This window comes from Paramormyrops kingsleyae, chromosome 1, assembly GCF_048594095.1.
Source record: "Paramormyrops kingsleyae isolate MSU_618 chromosome 1, PKINGS_0.4, whole genome shotgun sequence".
Classification (NCBI taxonomy): Eukaryota; Metazoa; Chordata; class Actinopteri; order Osteoglossiformes; family Mormyridae; genus Paramormyrops; species Paramormyrops kingsleyae.
Window position 1 is genome coordinate 27,694,895 of NC_132797.1, and position 15,820 is coordinate 27,710,714.

The 15,820-nt window shown below is 44.0% G+C and overlaps 1 protein-coding gene across 3 annotated transcripts in view; it reads right to left on the reverse strand.

Moving 5' to 3' along the window:
• phactr1 (phosphatase and actin regulator 1) overlaps positions 1–15,820 on the reverse strand; it is a 49,823-nt gene that overhangs the window by 22,417 nt on the left and 11,586 nt on the right. Inside the window, exon 1 of one of the 3 annotated variants that reach the window (XM_023823637.2) lies at positions 87–511. The exons of 1 other annotated variant lie outside the window; for it this stretch is intronic. In XM_023823637.2, the coding sequence (XP_023679405.2) occupies positions 87–306 (220 nt within the window). In that variant the 5' untranslated portion in view covers positions 307–511. Of the gene's footprint in view, positions 1–86; positions 512–15,820 lie in introns of those variants that run through there. One more of the 3 variants, XM_023823640.2, reaches the window with a different exon arrangement.

A 15,820-nucleotide genomic window follows, 5' to 3' on the forward strand; every position in this document is an offset into this window, starting at 1 on the left:
GCCCTGCGCGGACACCCACCGACCATAACGGGACGTCGGTCATCTGCGGTCCGCTCCGCTCCGATTGCTCTCAGCTGAAAACTCACCATCCTGCGCCTCAGTCCCGCGGCTGCAGTTGCCGCAAATGTGCTTGATCTCCTTTCCTATGTGGCAGTGGATGGCGAAGGGCATGTTGTTGTTATTATGGTGCGGCTGCCGGCGGGCGAGCTGCTCGCTTCCCCCAAAAGGTTTCATTCCAGCACGGCTGGAGTGTGCCTTCCCAGGCTTCTCCTCCGCTGTCTCTGCGGCGATCCGATCGCCTAGCATCGCTGAGGACTGCACGTTATATTCAGACTGACAGGCGATCCGTGATCTGGTGCTCAGCACGCAGGAATGGGGCGGGGGATCACCAGCTGGTGAGGTCCTGATGGCCCGCGTCACCCCTCCTGAACCAATGGTCCGGACTGTACGTGTTACCGACGGGCTGTGGATGTTCGCCGGCGCAAAATTACAAACACCAGGATTTACTTTCTCCTCCACGCGTCCTTGTTACAGTTCGGCCTTTAGATATATGCACCGCCTATCGGCGTTTCACACGTTAACTCGCTGGGATAAACATTATGGACACGATGACATTTAAACCATATAGAGGAAATTTAATTAAAGGTAATTAAATTGTTCATATATCGCAAATAATCATGCTTCGTCGACCGGACAGGAGTGACTGAGAAACTCTTCAATTTATATGGTGTTATTCACTGTATTGAACTTCAATGAAGCGTTTGAAGGATTTCTTCGTAATGGGTTTAAACAGGCCCGGGATAGATGGACCGGGATTAGGCAAACGGATGATCTGTCCCGCTATAAATAACCGAGTAATTAGGTTTGGTAATCTTGGCGCACCCCGCTGTTAAACCATATAATGTGTTGGTAGCTTAACCTTTTTACCTGTTATTGCTATTTAACGCTGAGCCCACACAATTTAAAGCACGATCGAGTGTACGCAGCTTATGTTTTAACTGCAGAAATTTTTACAGATGGATGGATTTATTGGAGATTTTCACCTTCATATCCTCACAGTACACAAGAAATTGAAGAATGCATGAAGTGGTCATTTGCCCAGTGGTTCGTGAGGCAGGTTTGTTACCTGTAACTGTTATCGTAAGATAGTTAATTAATCCGAATTTTTCTATTCATTTTGCATAACAGTACTGAGGCAATGCACAACCTGACTGGGAATCACGCACCCACATAATCTCACACTATGGTCAGTTTTAGAGATGCCAGTAAGCTGAGCTGCATGTTTCTGCCCATGCATACGCAGGAAGGGTCAGGTACTGAATCCACAACCCTGGAGGTGTGATGCTGCCCTCAGCTCTCTGAACTTAAGCCAAACTGGTGCAGCGAAGTGGAAGTAAGGCATGAAAGAGCACTTTGCTTTGTGTAAAATGCTCATCTGAACAACTGGATGTAAATATACATGGATGATGTAGCTCTCTACAAACTTTCTAGGAATTCAGCAACCTTGACCTGCAGGAGGTTACCTCAGACGAGCTCTCACATTGAAAATGCAGAAAGCTGTCTCGTCTCAGAAGGTTTTTAAATAATTTAAAACTTTTGGCAGAAGGTTTTAATGAGATGCTTTAGGGTTGGCTGATTCATGCCGTTATTTCAGCACTAGTAACAGAGACACACCAAAATGTTGAATGTGACATCTTGACCAGACTCAGTGTGTGGGCTGTAGGCCTAAGTCTAATTCAGAGGTGCCAGATCTTCTTATTGTGTTATATTAGTTAATTCAACTCATATTTATTAATTAGTGCATGTCTGATGTACAAATGACTTTCCTCATTTGACCTGGACTCTATATAGCAAAATAAATTAAAACATATTTTTCTTGGTGCCACTTATAAGGCTACCCATATAAAGGATTTATGAATGGTTTATAATCTGGTTATTAATTAGGTTGTAACATTTTGTAAATTATTAATAGACAATTTTAAAGAAGTTATAACAGTTTTCTTTTTATTGAGTTACTATCATTTACAAGTGGCAAAAGGGAGCCTTATTGTAAAGTGGTACCGTTTTCTTTTATTATTTATTATATTTTTATATTAAACTACATGAGCCCAGTTTAGTGGTACAGTAGGGTGGTTAGTATTGTTGTCTCACACCACTGGAGTCCAGTTACCACCCTGGCTCCATGTGTGTGGAGTTTGCATGCTCTCCCTGTCTTGTCATGAGGTTTCCTCTGGGTTCTCATATTAAAATTAATTGGAGTTGCCAAATTGTCCATAAGTGTGAACGGTGTTTGTGCCCTGTGAAGGGTTGGTGCCCGTCCTGGGTTATTCCCTGCTTAACACCCACAGCTTCCAGGATAGACTCAAGATCCTCACAACCCTGCATAGGACAAGGAGGTACAGAAAATAGATGGATAAACCAGAATGAGCAATTTAAAAGCTGATACACCTGCTTTCCTTGACACAAGTCTGCATGATCTGACCGAATGCTGACCCAGATAAGCTTCTTGTTTTATATGTCCATCTAACTATTGCGAGAAACATTATTTGTTATTTTGGCCATAATAGTGCAGGTCAGGAAGGCAGCCTCAGATTAAATAACCTCACTGCTCTCGCTGTAGCTGCAGGAGAGGTGTCATATATCACGTGGGGCACCTTGTATCAGGCATCTTTACGCCCCTGTGATTCCCTGTCAGCCGGGTCGTGGTTAAAAGCGCCGATCCATTCAGCCGAACGAAATAATGAGACAGCCCCCTAATTCCGCTCGCTCCCCGAGGCTGAGGAATTAAATGCATACATCCAGAATAGGGATGACTCCATGGCAGAGGAAATGGGTTTTCGAAGCGAAGGTCTGGAAGCAGAAACTTCTGTCTCTCGGAGAGATCAGCTCCAAGCTCAGCTGAAGGTTAACGAAAGGGCCTGTCAGCGCAGATGTGTGGAGGTTTGCAGTGCAGAGGCTGGCTTATGTTTTTTTTTAAGGCTGCAAAGAGGTGTGACTTCAGATAGACTGACGCTGTGTCCAGGCACCCTCTGCCTTCTGGGATAGGCTCCAGGCTCGCTGTGACCCTAGACAATTTGAATGCTCAAAAATCTTGTTTTGATAGCAACATATTTGTATAACAGTCATACTAGGACCGCAGCATTTATAAGAGAATCCATGCACCACCCGACCGCTTCTCCAGTACAGGGTTTTCATCCGAGGGATATGAATTCATTTTACAGGAATGCAAATCGTCCTGATACACGCTGTTCAGCTGGGGCTGTTGAGCTCTGTCCCACTTGCTATGTATCAGAAGTGCGACATAGGTCTCTCTTGACCTTCTGAAACTGGCAGATCAGCATGCCCACTGCCTGCAAACCGTGACTTTCAGCTGACCTCAGCAACACGCCTTGGGCAAAGACAATCGCCTTTGCGGTGACCCCTGACCAAATATCTTAAATAGCGAGCCATGATCACTACATCACGTATTTATGCACGATTTTGAAGTGGTGGGATTCTTGCAAAGACCCCCATAAGGACCATGCACAACATCCAATCAGCTGTGTTCCTGGGCATGTGAGACCTGCCTGCTGAACACAGTCATCAGTCCTTTCCTGCTGGAGGGGACATTAGCAGTGGGGAGGGGGGAGGGGGGTCACTGATCACGCTGCGCCAACCAGGTGCTCTATAATCTGTGCCGCTTCGACGCATCAACCGTGAACACGGTGTTAAACACACAATTGAGCCAGGTCTCCACGTCTTACTGCACTGTCCCCGTCACCCTCATGCAAACAGTCCAAAGAAGACAAATGGAGAATCTAAACATTTAAAAAAATCCTATCTGTGGTTCCGCCCGGTGTGCTGTGATGTTCTCTGCTACTCAGTCACCTATGTCTTTAATTGTTGTTTACTATCTGTCCAGGTGGGACAGGGAACAGAACCAGGAGACCCAAGGATGAGAAAGGATGGGTTTGATGAAACAGTGAAGAGGGATGATCATAATAGATGAAGGGAAAGTCACAGGAAAACTGAAAACATGGAATGCATGCTCAGACAGCGAGAAACAAGCAATCAGTAATTAATGAAGCAATGTTTTATTTGCTGAAGTACATACATTGAAATGCTTCTTTCTGTATATCCCATCTTGCTTTCCTTTGATACACACACACACAAAGTTAAGGGCAAAGCTTGGGGTCTGAGCACATGGTCGGTCATTCATCTGGTGTCCTGCAGCACCATGAGACTATTCTGCCAAGGATGAGACTTGAACTGGCGACCTTCTAATCACCAGCACAGCAACCTAAACCACTGAGCCACACACCGCCCCCACATTACGCTCACATGAAGGGAATTAATGTCCTTGTCATCTGCCCTTAAGATGCCCCAGGACACCCTCCCCCCCACACATGTACACATTCTGTATCCCACAGGAACCCACCCTAACACCACTAACTATGACAGCATGATTCTGGCACAGCAGCAGTGTGAATCATTTTCTACTGTTTTGTATAAACGGAAGCATCTCACTGTAAACAGAGAAGAGCTGCATGCCACTACTGGCGCGGGGGGGGTGATGTGGAAAAACAGCCCTAAACACGCAAAGTAAGACATCTACCATCACATGTAGTGCTTTGAGTGAATTTATTCTTAAATCACAAAAACGTGTTAGAACAATAAATCCAAAAACACTCTTTTGCCACATTGAAAGAGCAAAAAAAACACATTTTGCTACAATTGTAGATTTTGTTGTGAGTTCTAATATGTCTCTCCTGTTTTCCAGATCCACACACATTTTACATGCAGCTGGAGGTGTGGTCAACATGAACAAGGGGCATTACTTTCAAGTAGTAGAAATTGGTCAAAATACCTAAAACCATTCTCCAGCCACTGTGCTCTGAAGTAATGGTGCCGTTTCAGTTGACGCCGGCGGGTGTCCAAACGCGTCAAAGCATATTCAGGGCAGCAGACCCCCCACCCACAAATCCCTCAGGGTCCCAGCGACCCACTGACAATGGACACTGGGTTTCATGAAGAAATTATAAATAAATGGATGAGAAGAATGAGCACTATCTATCTATCTATCACAGCTAGACTAGCTCTATACACACACCCACTGACCCAAAGCCAAACACACACACAGCCTAACAGGGGACCAGTCATGACACCCTAACTGCCTCGCCAGCTCCCCCCAAGAGGAGCTCCTCCTTCCCCTGCCTCCTCCAACTGCTGGATGCTAACATACTGAGCCCCGGAGCCCCACTCTGGCCCTCCAGACACACGCCATTTGGCTCCATGAGGACCACAGAGCCACTCGGCCCGTCCTTCTGCTCGCTCCCCATCCCTACCTTCCGCTTCTCTCCCCACCCCCTGGCAGCACAGCCCACACCTCTGTCTCTTTCCACCACAGAAAACCCCTCCACCTCTCCGTCTATCACTCCTTTCTGTACTCTGTGCTGTTGCCTACATCTGTCTGTCTCTGTGCCTCATTTTCCCCCACAGCCTTTTACCATGCCAGGTCTCTCTCTCTCTGTCCTGTGCATCTCTGACTCTCCTCCATTTCTCCGTACCACACATCACATGGCAGGCAGAGGTCCCAAGCCGACCAGGAAGCCTACCCATCCCCTCCTGCTCCTCCAGTGCTCTGCACTTTCCGGGGATTTGTTTGTGGGGAGGATGCTGGAGGTGTCTCTGCGAGTCTTTGTTCTTGTCTTTATGCACATGTTCCGTGGATGATTGTGTGCAGCTTGGTGTCCATGTGTGGAATGTGCATGTTTGCGTGCAGTGTGCGGAGAGTGGCATAGGAGGGGGTCTGCATATTGATTGTCAATCTTTGCTTAATTCCATACGGCTGAAGAATCGCTACACTACACGGCTAGTTGCTTTGTGGAAGTTGGAGTCACATGACCAATGGATGCATTTTTAATTGAATTCTCTTGTTCTGAACAGCAGAGTCACTTAAAGAGCAGGGAACATCCATCCATCTTTCATGCACTCCTCCTCATCAGGCTATTGCAGGCAACACAGCGGCCAGGAGAGTACTCTATCTCAGCATACATACACACTACGGGTAATTTAGAAATGCCAATTGGATTTGAACTTGCAATCCCAGAGGACTGAAGCCAGGAGCACCTGGGGGAGGGGGGGGATTAGGACAGTTGCAAGGGCCCATAAGTGACAAGGGCCCTAAAAGATCTGGAACATACTTACAGTAGATTTGTCTGAGTCAAAGGCCCAACAAATAAATGAATGAATGTTGCACTTATATAGTGCTTTTCAAGACACCCAAAGTGCTTTTTACAGGACCCATATATGCTTTCATGGGGGCCCAAAAACTGTAGCGGCTCCCCTGACTAGGCACATAGTGCAAATAATTTTCAGCCTGGGGGCTGCTTTTTATGCCGATTTTGTCCTCACCCTGGGAGAACTTTGATAAATGATGCCAGTTCAAGCCATATCATCCCAGTAAATGTATTACTGATATTTCAGGAACAAAATAAATAACACATAACATATTGAACTGTATAAGCAGTCTGGCTTTTTCAGCCTTGCTGGTATCTTTCTAACATCCATCGTTCGAGAAATTTCCAGTGATTAGCAATAGCTCAAGCGATCAGACACACTTGTGACATGTATTTGTGTGTTTTTCTAGGCAGATCACGGTCTACTGTCTGTCAGAAAACTCGCCGCTTAACATTCCAAAGTGTTGTTGTGGAATTTTAATCATAAATTTGTTTCCAAACGGCTCAATTTTAAACCTGTTAAATCATTTTGTTCCAGATGGGCACAACAGCTAAGCAGCCCAGCCAGAATTCTCCCAAGTCTCCTGATTGACCACTCTGGGCCTGCATCTGACTGAGATAAAAGCACAGCGCTCTGCCACCCTTTCACCTGGAACAGGTAATAGTAAAAGGTCAACACTGTATCTTTAAGATACTCTCAGATTCACATCACCTCGCTAAGAACAGAAGAGAGGTCCGATCAGGTGTTGCTTTCACAAATCCTCACCTTCATTCTCACTGTAAAAAGCTGCGACTCATTTGTAAAAAGGGTTCAGCCTAAGGAATGTATTGTTTCTGTCTGATGTGATCCTGTGGTGATCAGCGTACTGGCTACAGGGGATTAGTGGGCTGATTCCCCAAAGTCAAACTACATCAATGAAATGAACAAACCATTGCAGAGGGTGGTTTGGGTGAGGCTGTGCATCATGTCTCCTGTAATCGCTTGATGAAAGTGACCATGACAGACGGAGTGGTCACTATACGCTACATTAAGGAGACGGTTACATCTGACTTTTGTGGCCCAAAACTATCAAATTAACTGGTACCACTTTACAATAAGGCTCCCTTTTGCCACTTGTAAATGGTAGAGACTCATTAATAAAAAGAAAACTGTTATAACTTGTTTAAAATTGTCTATTAATAAATTACAAAGTGTTACAACCTAATTAATAACCATATTATAAACCATTCAAACTCTTTATATAGGTAGCATTATTGTAAAGTGGCACTAATTAACTTAAGATTCTGACAGCCAACATTCTATATGGGTTATGACCCATCCCCAAAGGTTTTGAATGTAACCTTTAGCACCATATTCAAAGGTCAATCGGCCGTACCTCAGATTTACTGAGCCCACAGTTTTTCCCCTGTCCCCGTCTCTGCCCCAAGTACGTGGGCACCACACCCAGTGCACAAGCTGCTTTCATACTTTCCAGTTATTTTTATTGCCTCAAAATTTCAAATTCCTTCACGTAACTGAAACAGCTGGACATGAGTTATGGGGGAAAATATCCCCATCCTCCCTTTAATCGTAATCTTTAAGGAACAGACTTTCCAGTTTTTTTCCAGAGGTCAATCATCTCCAGAATTAATCGAGAATCATAACCACCTATGTAATAATTTTGGGTAGTGATGCTAAAACCACCAGAAATTAAGAATTTATTCTCTTTTTCCCCTCTCTCTTATACTAGATCAACATGGCGCATTTTATCCGGGCGCTTTTCTCTGCTTAATTAATAGTGACTACAAGGAAATTTTCTCATCAAAAGCTGTGTGCTGATAACGCTGCCTTAAGGTGCCCCAACGTTAATATTTAAAAATATCTTTTTCTTCTCCCCGGCGGTAAAGAAGTAAATTAGCTTCATTGGCATCAATTTTACGGAGCCGTTTTAATGCTCCCCGTGAACCAGCAACGACGAACCGCGCCCGGGGAGATTTAATTGCTGCTCTTACAATTAGACACTCTTATAGTCGCATAAGCAGGTAGTCAGCAGATATTAAAGTGAATTTTAAAGTAAAAACTCCCTGGTTTGCTGGTTCTCATCTTCCTGTATCTCTGTTCCCTCTAAATGTTTGAACGCAAGTAGTGGAAGCTTTATAAAGGGCAGATGATTACATTTTCGGAGCGTTACAGCATTCTCCCGCGTTTATTTTATAAGAAATGTGTTTGGTCGGCTGTCTTTTCCCTCCCCTCTCATCAGCAGTGTAATTAAATGCGATGCTCTGTGAATTACCTCCGGCCATGACGCCCGGGATCTGGAGTGTAACATCCCTCTCTGCCTGCCTCTTTCGCGGCGGGATTCAAACGCAGGGAGCCCCTTTGACTCGGAGAGGAATAAGACCCTCCGTTTTCATCGTTATTCTCCTGCAGTATCAATAGCTGGGATTAGCATTACCGAAGCGACGCGCCACTTCCCTGCAGTTTGGACCCGCATTGCGTTTTTAAGCGAGTTAATGCTCTTCGGCTGCTTATGAATCGACTTATAATTTAAGACGCTCGTGAGTAAAATAGAAAAAAGCTTGAATTGTATGGGTCTAAACCTTCATTAAAACCACAGCATGACCATATTAATGTATCAGCGCGAGTTGATTTTCGGCAGGCAAAAATTAATACACTATATACGAATGGATAAAACAAATTGTTTAACGATTCTAACTGTCATGGATTTCAGCATCGATATTGTGACTGTGATACGTCTTATATTTTTTTTTAATGTGTTTGTTTCTTTATTATACATCACATTAAGCATCAGTGGTAACCAGGTTTTGCGTTACTTCACCGCCATCTGCTGGTTATAATATTTTTTAAACTCAGCGTCACAGGAGATAATACGATTTCTCCCACGTGTACGTGTATATGGTTATATGATTGGTCAGTTGGTTTGGTCACTCTTATTGGCTGATTCCCGCCCTCAACTGCCGATTTAAGTTAGATTTCCAGGCGGTGGGAGTCATACTACCAGTAGGTTATGTGGAATACGCTCCCACGAAGTTAAGTTATTTGTATACTAGTTCATGGGAACTGTGCAGCTAATGTGTTTTCCTCCGTTATGCTAGCGCGTGTAAAATGTTATTTCCAGTTCCGTACAACAGACATCAGCTTGAACATTTATATTAGTTTATTTATACATCTATACAGGTACGTAAGTTATCAATCGGCTGGCCCAGCTTCACGTTTTCCTAAGTTTGTGTGGGGCTTCGTCATCTACGCTACAATGGTGTCGTGAGCCGTCATGTCACCTCGTTCAGAAACGACTACAAACCACGAGACGTTTTCCAGCAGCGTCGACGGGGAAAAAGGCGGCACATGGTATCCGAATAACTCGCGATTGCGGAGAAGAACGTTTTCATACATCAACGTATTTACTCTAGTGATCTGAGTGCTGTTATTTTAGGTTAACTTTAGACCTCATAGGGACCTCTTAAAATATTCTCATAGCATAGCCAGGCAAATTCATTATTAGGGATATGCATTAGTAATAACCTAGGAGCATCCAGCCGTCAGTCTTATTCTTCATCGTTCAGCACCAGTCACGTTTTACTGCTTCGATAAATATATTAATGTGTGGGCTAAGCCAAGGATAAATGGTCCCATTGGACATGACACTGAGTTGATTAAGGAGCCATCCATAGCTATGGACTTTCCAGACAAGACTTAAAGTACCAAGCTCCTAGACATGCTGGCTCTACACAGTTCACTAACCACAGACAGACTTAATTTTCTGAGGAACTCCAGGTTAAGTATTTCGATGAAGCCTTCGATGCCAGAGACACCCCCCCCCCTCACCAGTCCATTAGTCATGCTGCATGACAACATAGCTGCTGCCGGCCCATTTTCCCACAATCCCATCCTATGCCCTCAGTTATCATCAGAAAGGCAGTGAGCGAAATCTGCCCCCCTGGGATGCCTTTTCCCACAAACCTTCTCCAAACTTATAGACAAAATATAATAATCCAACATGTTTTTTCTCTTGGGCTGTCATTGAGAAGGCTGAGCAGGCTTCTTAGCAGAAGTATTTCGCCATACAAAAGCCTGATGCAGAGCTGGCACGGTAGCCTCGCACCCTTGCTCTCTGTGCCTCTCTGAGTCTTTGTTTTCTCTCCATGTTGCACCAGGTACTCTGGTTTCATCCCACAGTCCAAAGAGAACCTCTTAGACTAATTGTTTTCTATAAATTAGCATCTCCGCCCAATTATTTTAAAATATTCCAGCAAAAATAGATACGTAGCATGTCTATGTTTTTTTTGTCTTTATTAAACATCTATCTATCTATCCATCCATCCGTCTGTCCGTTTGTCTGGCTGTCATCTACCTACCTATCTATAGTGTCTATGAAAATCACACTTTTTCAAAGTGGCTTTTGCTTAATGGCACTGATATTCAGCGAAGTGAGTTCTGAGTCCTGTCATTTTCATTTTATTTTAATTAAGTTTCAAACGCACAAAAAAACAGTAACATAACACAAATAACAGTACCTACCATAGTATAACACAGAACCAACGAACCAGAACCACATAATTGCAAATGCTGGAATGGCTTGTTTGCCATTAATTTCTCACCTTTTATAATTAATTTTTAATCGTTATGTACACATAGCAATTAGACTGAAGTTGATTCAGGAGCAGGTAATAATACCATCCATCCTTTCATGCCTGTCTCTACCATTGAGGACGCTGAGGTCATGTCCTTGGTACAGTATTTCTTCTGCAACTCAGAACTATGATCTATGGTAGGGGATTCCTCGGAAGGTCTTTTGACCTCAGTGTTTAAAAAATCCTGACTATGGCCCTGCATCTATTCATGCATCTTCCAAGCACTTATCCTGGCCAGGTTGGCAGGGGTAATATAACAAGTGTAACCTTAAATATGATTAACTTTCCCCAGATCCACATTGTCTTTCTACTAGTCGTCCGACAAATTTTGACAGGCAGCCACTGCTTCTCGCACCCAGAGCGTTTCTCCGCAGCGCCCTGGGATGCTGGGAGCTTATAAGTGCGGGGGAGTGCAGACATTAGCGTTTAGCTCATTTCTGTGTCCCCATGACGACCTGCGGCACACTGATGCAGCAGATCTCTTATGTAGCGCATACCAAACCGTAGATGAAAGCAGATCATCAGCTCTGTGAATGTAAATGTCTTCTGGTGTCAATGTAACCTAACTGGGGTGTTGAACATAATGCGGTCTATCGCTACACCCTAATTTGACAAGGCGTTGATCGCAAGCAAGTGTGCCGCTGGGAGAGGATGAATAGCTTTTGAGTTTTTAAACTGGTTTGTTGAGGAAAAATCAAGATCCAGGTGAGGGGAGGTTATAGATAATTAAGATACATTTAAGTGCAAAATGGATCAGCAATGATGTGTCATGTAATGAGCAAATGGATAGTCGCTGTACATTATGGATGTTCCACTACACTTAGCTGGTTGGAGTGATTGAAACAAGGTATCAACAGTTATATGTTTCTTGCTCGTTTTTTTATATATATATTCATAAAAAAACATGACCTCTCCAGCAACAGTAGATAGATGGATTGGATTGATTAGATTGATTCTTTATTAATCCTAAAGGAAACTGTAGAAAAAAAGGTCAAACTAGCTAGGAGATAAACACAGAACCTTCTGATCCATAGTCAGACATGTCATTCACTGCGCCATTGGCTCAATAGCTCTATGTTGACTTTGGCCATGCATAATTGACACAAAGTCACCTGCTTCTTAATGCGACTAGTCTTTTCTCCCAAGCAGTACCTGTTCCATTGATGCACTCGATAGGTCCCCATTACTAACTGTTTTGTAGAAACCTGTTTTCAGAGTTAGCTGTTTTTATAGATAAATGAACTCAAAGACATTGAGAGGGAAATGGAGAGGGAGAAGTTTAAATTTACCCACTTAAACACTATAATTCTCTCAAAATCGCTACAATGGACAGTCTGGATTTATAATACAACACTAAGATTGCAGTAAAGTGGGGAATAGCTGTTACCTTGGTGACCGCATCTCAGGAACTTTAAGAGATGGAGATACCTGTGGAAGATTCAGGACTAGGGTCATTTTAACTAAAAGGGGCACATCTAGGTTTCTGGGGGCTCACGTGTACCTGATGGAAGGAGTTGCCACAAAAAGGTACTACCATATGCCTTTATACAGTATTTATATTTACATTTACGGCCTTTGAGACTAATACTGACATCTGGGGGGGAGCGATGCATAGTTTTGTTCACTGAATTTCTGCGGTTCAGAGTAGACATGTTAATGCCCTTTATGAGATGAGTGAAGTCTCAGCAACTTGTGTCACATTCATAGGAGATCTGGATTCAGATGAACAGGAGGTTGTTGGGTCCAGTCCCACGAAGGACCTATTTTTGGTTGTTTCTACCAACATCTAACAATAATCTGCACGTAACAGCAGTGCTGATTTAATCTAAAGAATGAGACTAGTTAAGTAAGGCAGGAAGTAGAGTGGAACTCAAGATTTCTGTTTCCTTCCTGCATTGTTTCATTGCAGTTACTCCAGCAGCAGCTGACAGAAAAAACAGATCACATGAGCAGCAGGGGTGAGAATTGTGGAAAGAGGGATTTGCACTCGCATGCGAATGAGGCAGCTGTGCAATCCTGGCCATTCTGACCAAAGGATGGGATGGTGAAGATGCCCCTTGCTGAGTTTCTGTGCTATGAAGTTCATCACCTCCCAATGAGCGTGTTGGGATTGAACTCAGAGAGGAGGGCAAACCCACGGTGGGGCGCTGGTAGGTACAGACATGACATTTAAGCCTTTGGGGAAATCAGCTGCATGTACATTTAATGGGAATCCAGTCACCGCAGAGGGGGTGAGCAGTGTGAAGCCGAAAAAGATGGGATGCAAGTCCTCTGCTATGCAGACATCGACATTCATACACAGACGCACACACACTACTTCCAATTTAAGGCCAACAAAACAGCAGAACAAGTTGTCTCTGTGCACCTGGAGAAAATCTATACAACCCTGGGGGTGATTCAGACAAACATAATAATGACGGTACTCTTTATTTGCCATTGTACAAGGACAAGTATATAGGAATTCTTTAATTTTATAATATGCATATTTAAGCTGGGGGGCTGCTCAAATAGCCAAGTGTATCGCAGGTGATGATTTAAAAGACAGGCCCTCCTGAACCCCCCCCCCGACACACAGCCCTGATCACTGATTTACTGGGAGCTCATGTTGAGCTTAATGTTCTGCTCTTTTCCTTCATGTCTTCTGTTTATCTCGTTCTATCACCTTTAAAATTCAGTTTGAGATCGACATGGCTCATTGCTGAAAATGCAATTCTGCGGCGCTCGCTGCACTGGGCTGAATGATGAAATTGTTTTCCATAAATAACACTCAGGAAGGCCAATAACACCTGTACATGGCTTTCTGTGTTCCCGTTGCTCTGGGAGACAAATGTTGACTCCACTCCCTGCAAATAGATGCACGACCCTCTCCCTGTTACACAAACTAAGGGCTATTCTTATAACGAGCTGGGCACATTGGAAGAGTGGGCCTGAGAATTTAAACATCCAGAATAGTCATCTGACTGAAAAACTTTTCCAAGATGCTCGTGTTGCACACAATGTCATTCTATTAGCCAAATCGAACAAAGGAGAACCTATAGATCACCTATGATGAATGCTAATAGGACGTGCCCAGCGGCCACTATGACCCCAACCAGGGGGTGGGCTTTTCTCAAGAAGGTCAGAGAGAAGGTCCAGGCAAAGCAAGCTGCTTGTGCTTCTGATCCACTGTGACTGAGCAGCCTAGCAGATGACCCCCTGCTCCACTTGCCCATCAGCTTGGGGCAAGAACTGCCTTCCCCATGAATTGGCGACCAAAGCCCCTTAGTCTGCCCTCCCTTGTGCCGCTAAACAAACATTGCCCCTCCAGGGAATTTTTTTGTGCTGCCGTATCTCCCGAGCCTCCACAACACATAATCTGTACACTAGAGGCAGTCTGTTAGAGTAGATATCCAGCAATTACTCCCAATAAACTGTGCGGTACTAATGATGGGTTATTTGACTCCCGCTGTTACCAGGAAGGAAACGACTAATTATCTCTGGCCTGGAATGTCCCCAAGGTGGACTGGAACATTGCACTCTGAGACTGAAAGTTGACAGCATCAGAGGACCGAGTAATGAATCACAGTTTAGTCTCTGTGTTGTAATAATTGCATTACACTAAGCTGGGTTTGATCAGAGTTAGGGAACTTTAATGGGTTTCCATGAATACAGTCACCTCCATGAACAAAAGGAAAAGCTATTATTAAATGAATACATTAATGCCATTTTCAGTCATTCTAAAGTAAAATGCAAAGCTGTAATAATTATAATTTAATAATCATGTTTTAAAATATATATTGGCATGTACTATTAAAGAAATATGTAAGATATGATTGCATGTGTCTGACAAGCTCTAGAGCAGGGTTATTCAACTCACGGTCCGAGCACTGCTGGTTTTCCAGCCTTCCTTTACCTGTCAGTCAGGTGTGAAGCTTCTGACCAATCAGAATCAGTCATTATTAAACAACTACCTGGGAAACACGGCCTGGATTTGGAATCGAGGTCCAGAGTTGAAGAACCCTGCTCTAGAGTGTATTTAGACATGAAGAGATTTAGCTTTTAATCTGAGCCTTGCCACGTCCCAGATAAGTTCAGCTATGCTCCAGGCACCGCAAGTGAGGTGGTGGGTGGCCTGGCGCTGGGAGCTTACATCCTGGGGGGACCGGCTGTTGAGCCCTAGAGCAACATATTCATCCTGAAAGTCTCTGTTAAAACAATCACTGATCACTGAACGGTAAGATGTTTTCCAAAGAAGGTTCAGAGAAGAGTCATGCAGGGATGGTTTTGGTGTGCAAACTACATCCAGTGGGTCACTATATCTGTGAGCCAAGAGAGAAAAATATTCCCCCTTGGAGAGAATAATATTCCATGTAATTTCCCATGATGATTTTTGTTCACAGTCCATCCCTGGCTTCAGATACCATATTAGCTCTAGCCTGACAATCTGAAACTGTTGGTCGAACTGCCATACAAATAAATAATCCACATAATCTGGTGACTAAATAGCTTTGGGTGAATTATACAGCTGAAGGGTAAAACAGCAGTCTGACTTCCTCCCCCTTTCCTCCTGTCTTGGAGGCTGAACTGGTCACATGCCCAGAAGCTATATCAAATGCCAGTAATTGGGGTGAAGGAGACTGAGATGGGATCAATACTTTGCCTGCCCATGTTGTATCCTACCAGAATGCCTGCATGTTCCCATCTTCAGTATTCAGCCTTTTCACTGGATGGTAGCTGGCCTTGTTGTCATTCCCATGACTCACCGGCCTGCTCGAAAGGAAATCCAGCCTTTTCTTTATGCTTCATTCATGCGCAAAGAAAAATATTGCTGCTAAACAGTGGATTAGTGCACAGGATGGTGATCTGGGCAGCTGGCCTGCAGGTTTCATTCGCAGCCGTGCTTCTGTGTGTGATTACTGCATGTTCTCCTTGTGTCACTACAATCTGTCACTTCCATCCGCCTGGCTTAAAATTAGTGTCATCAACAAACA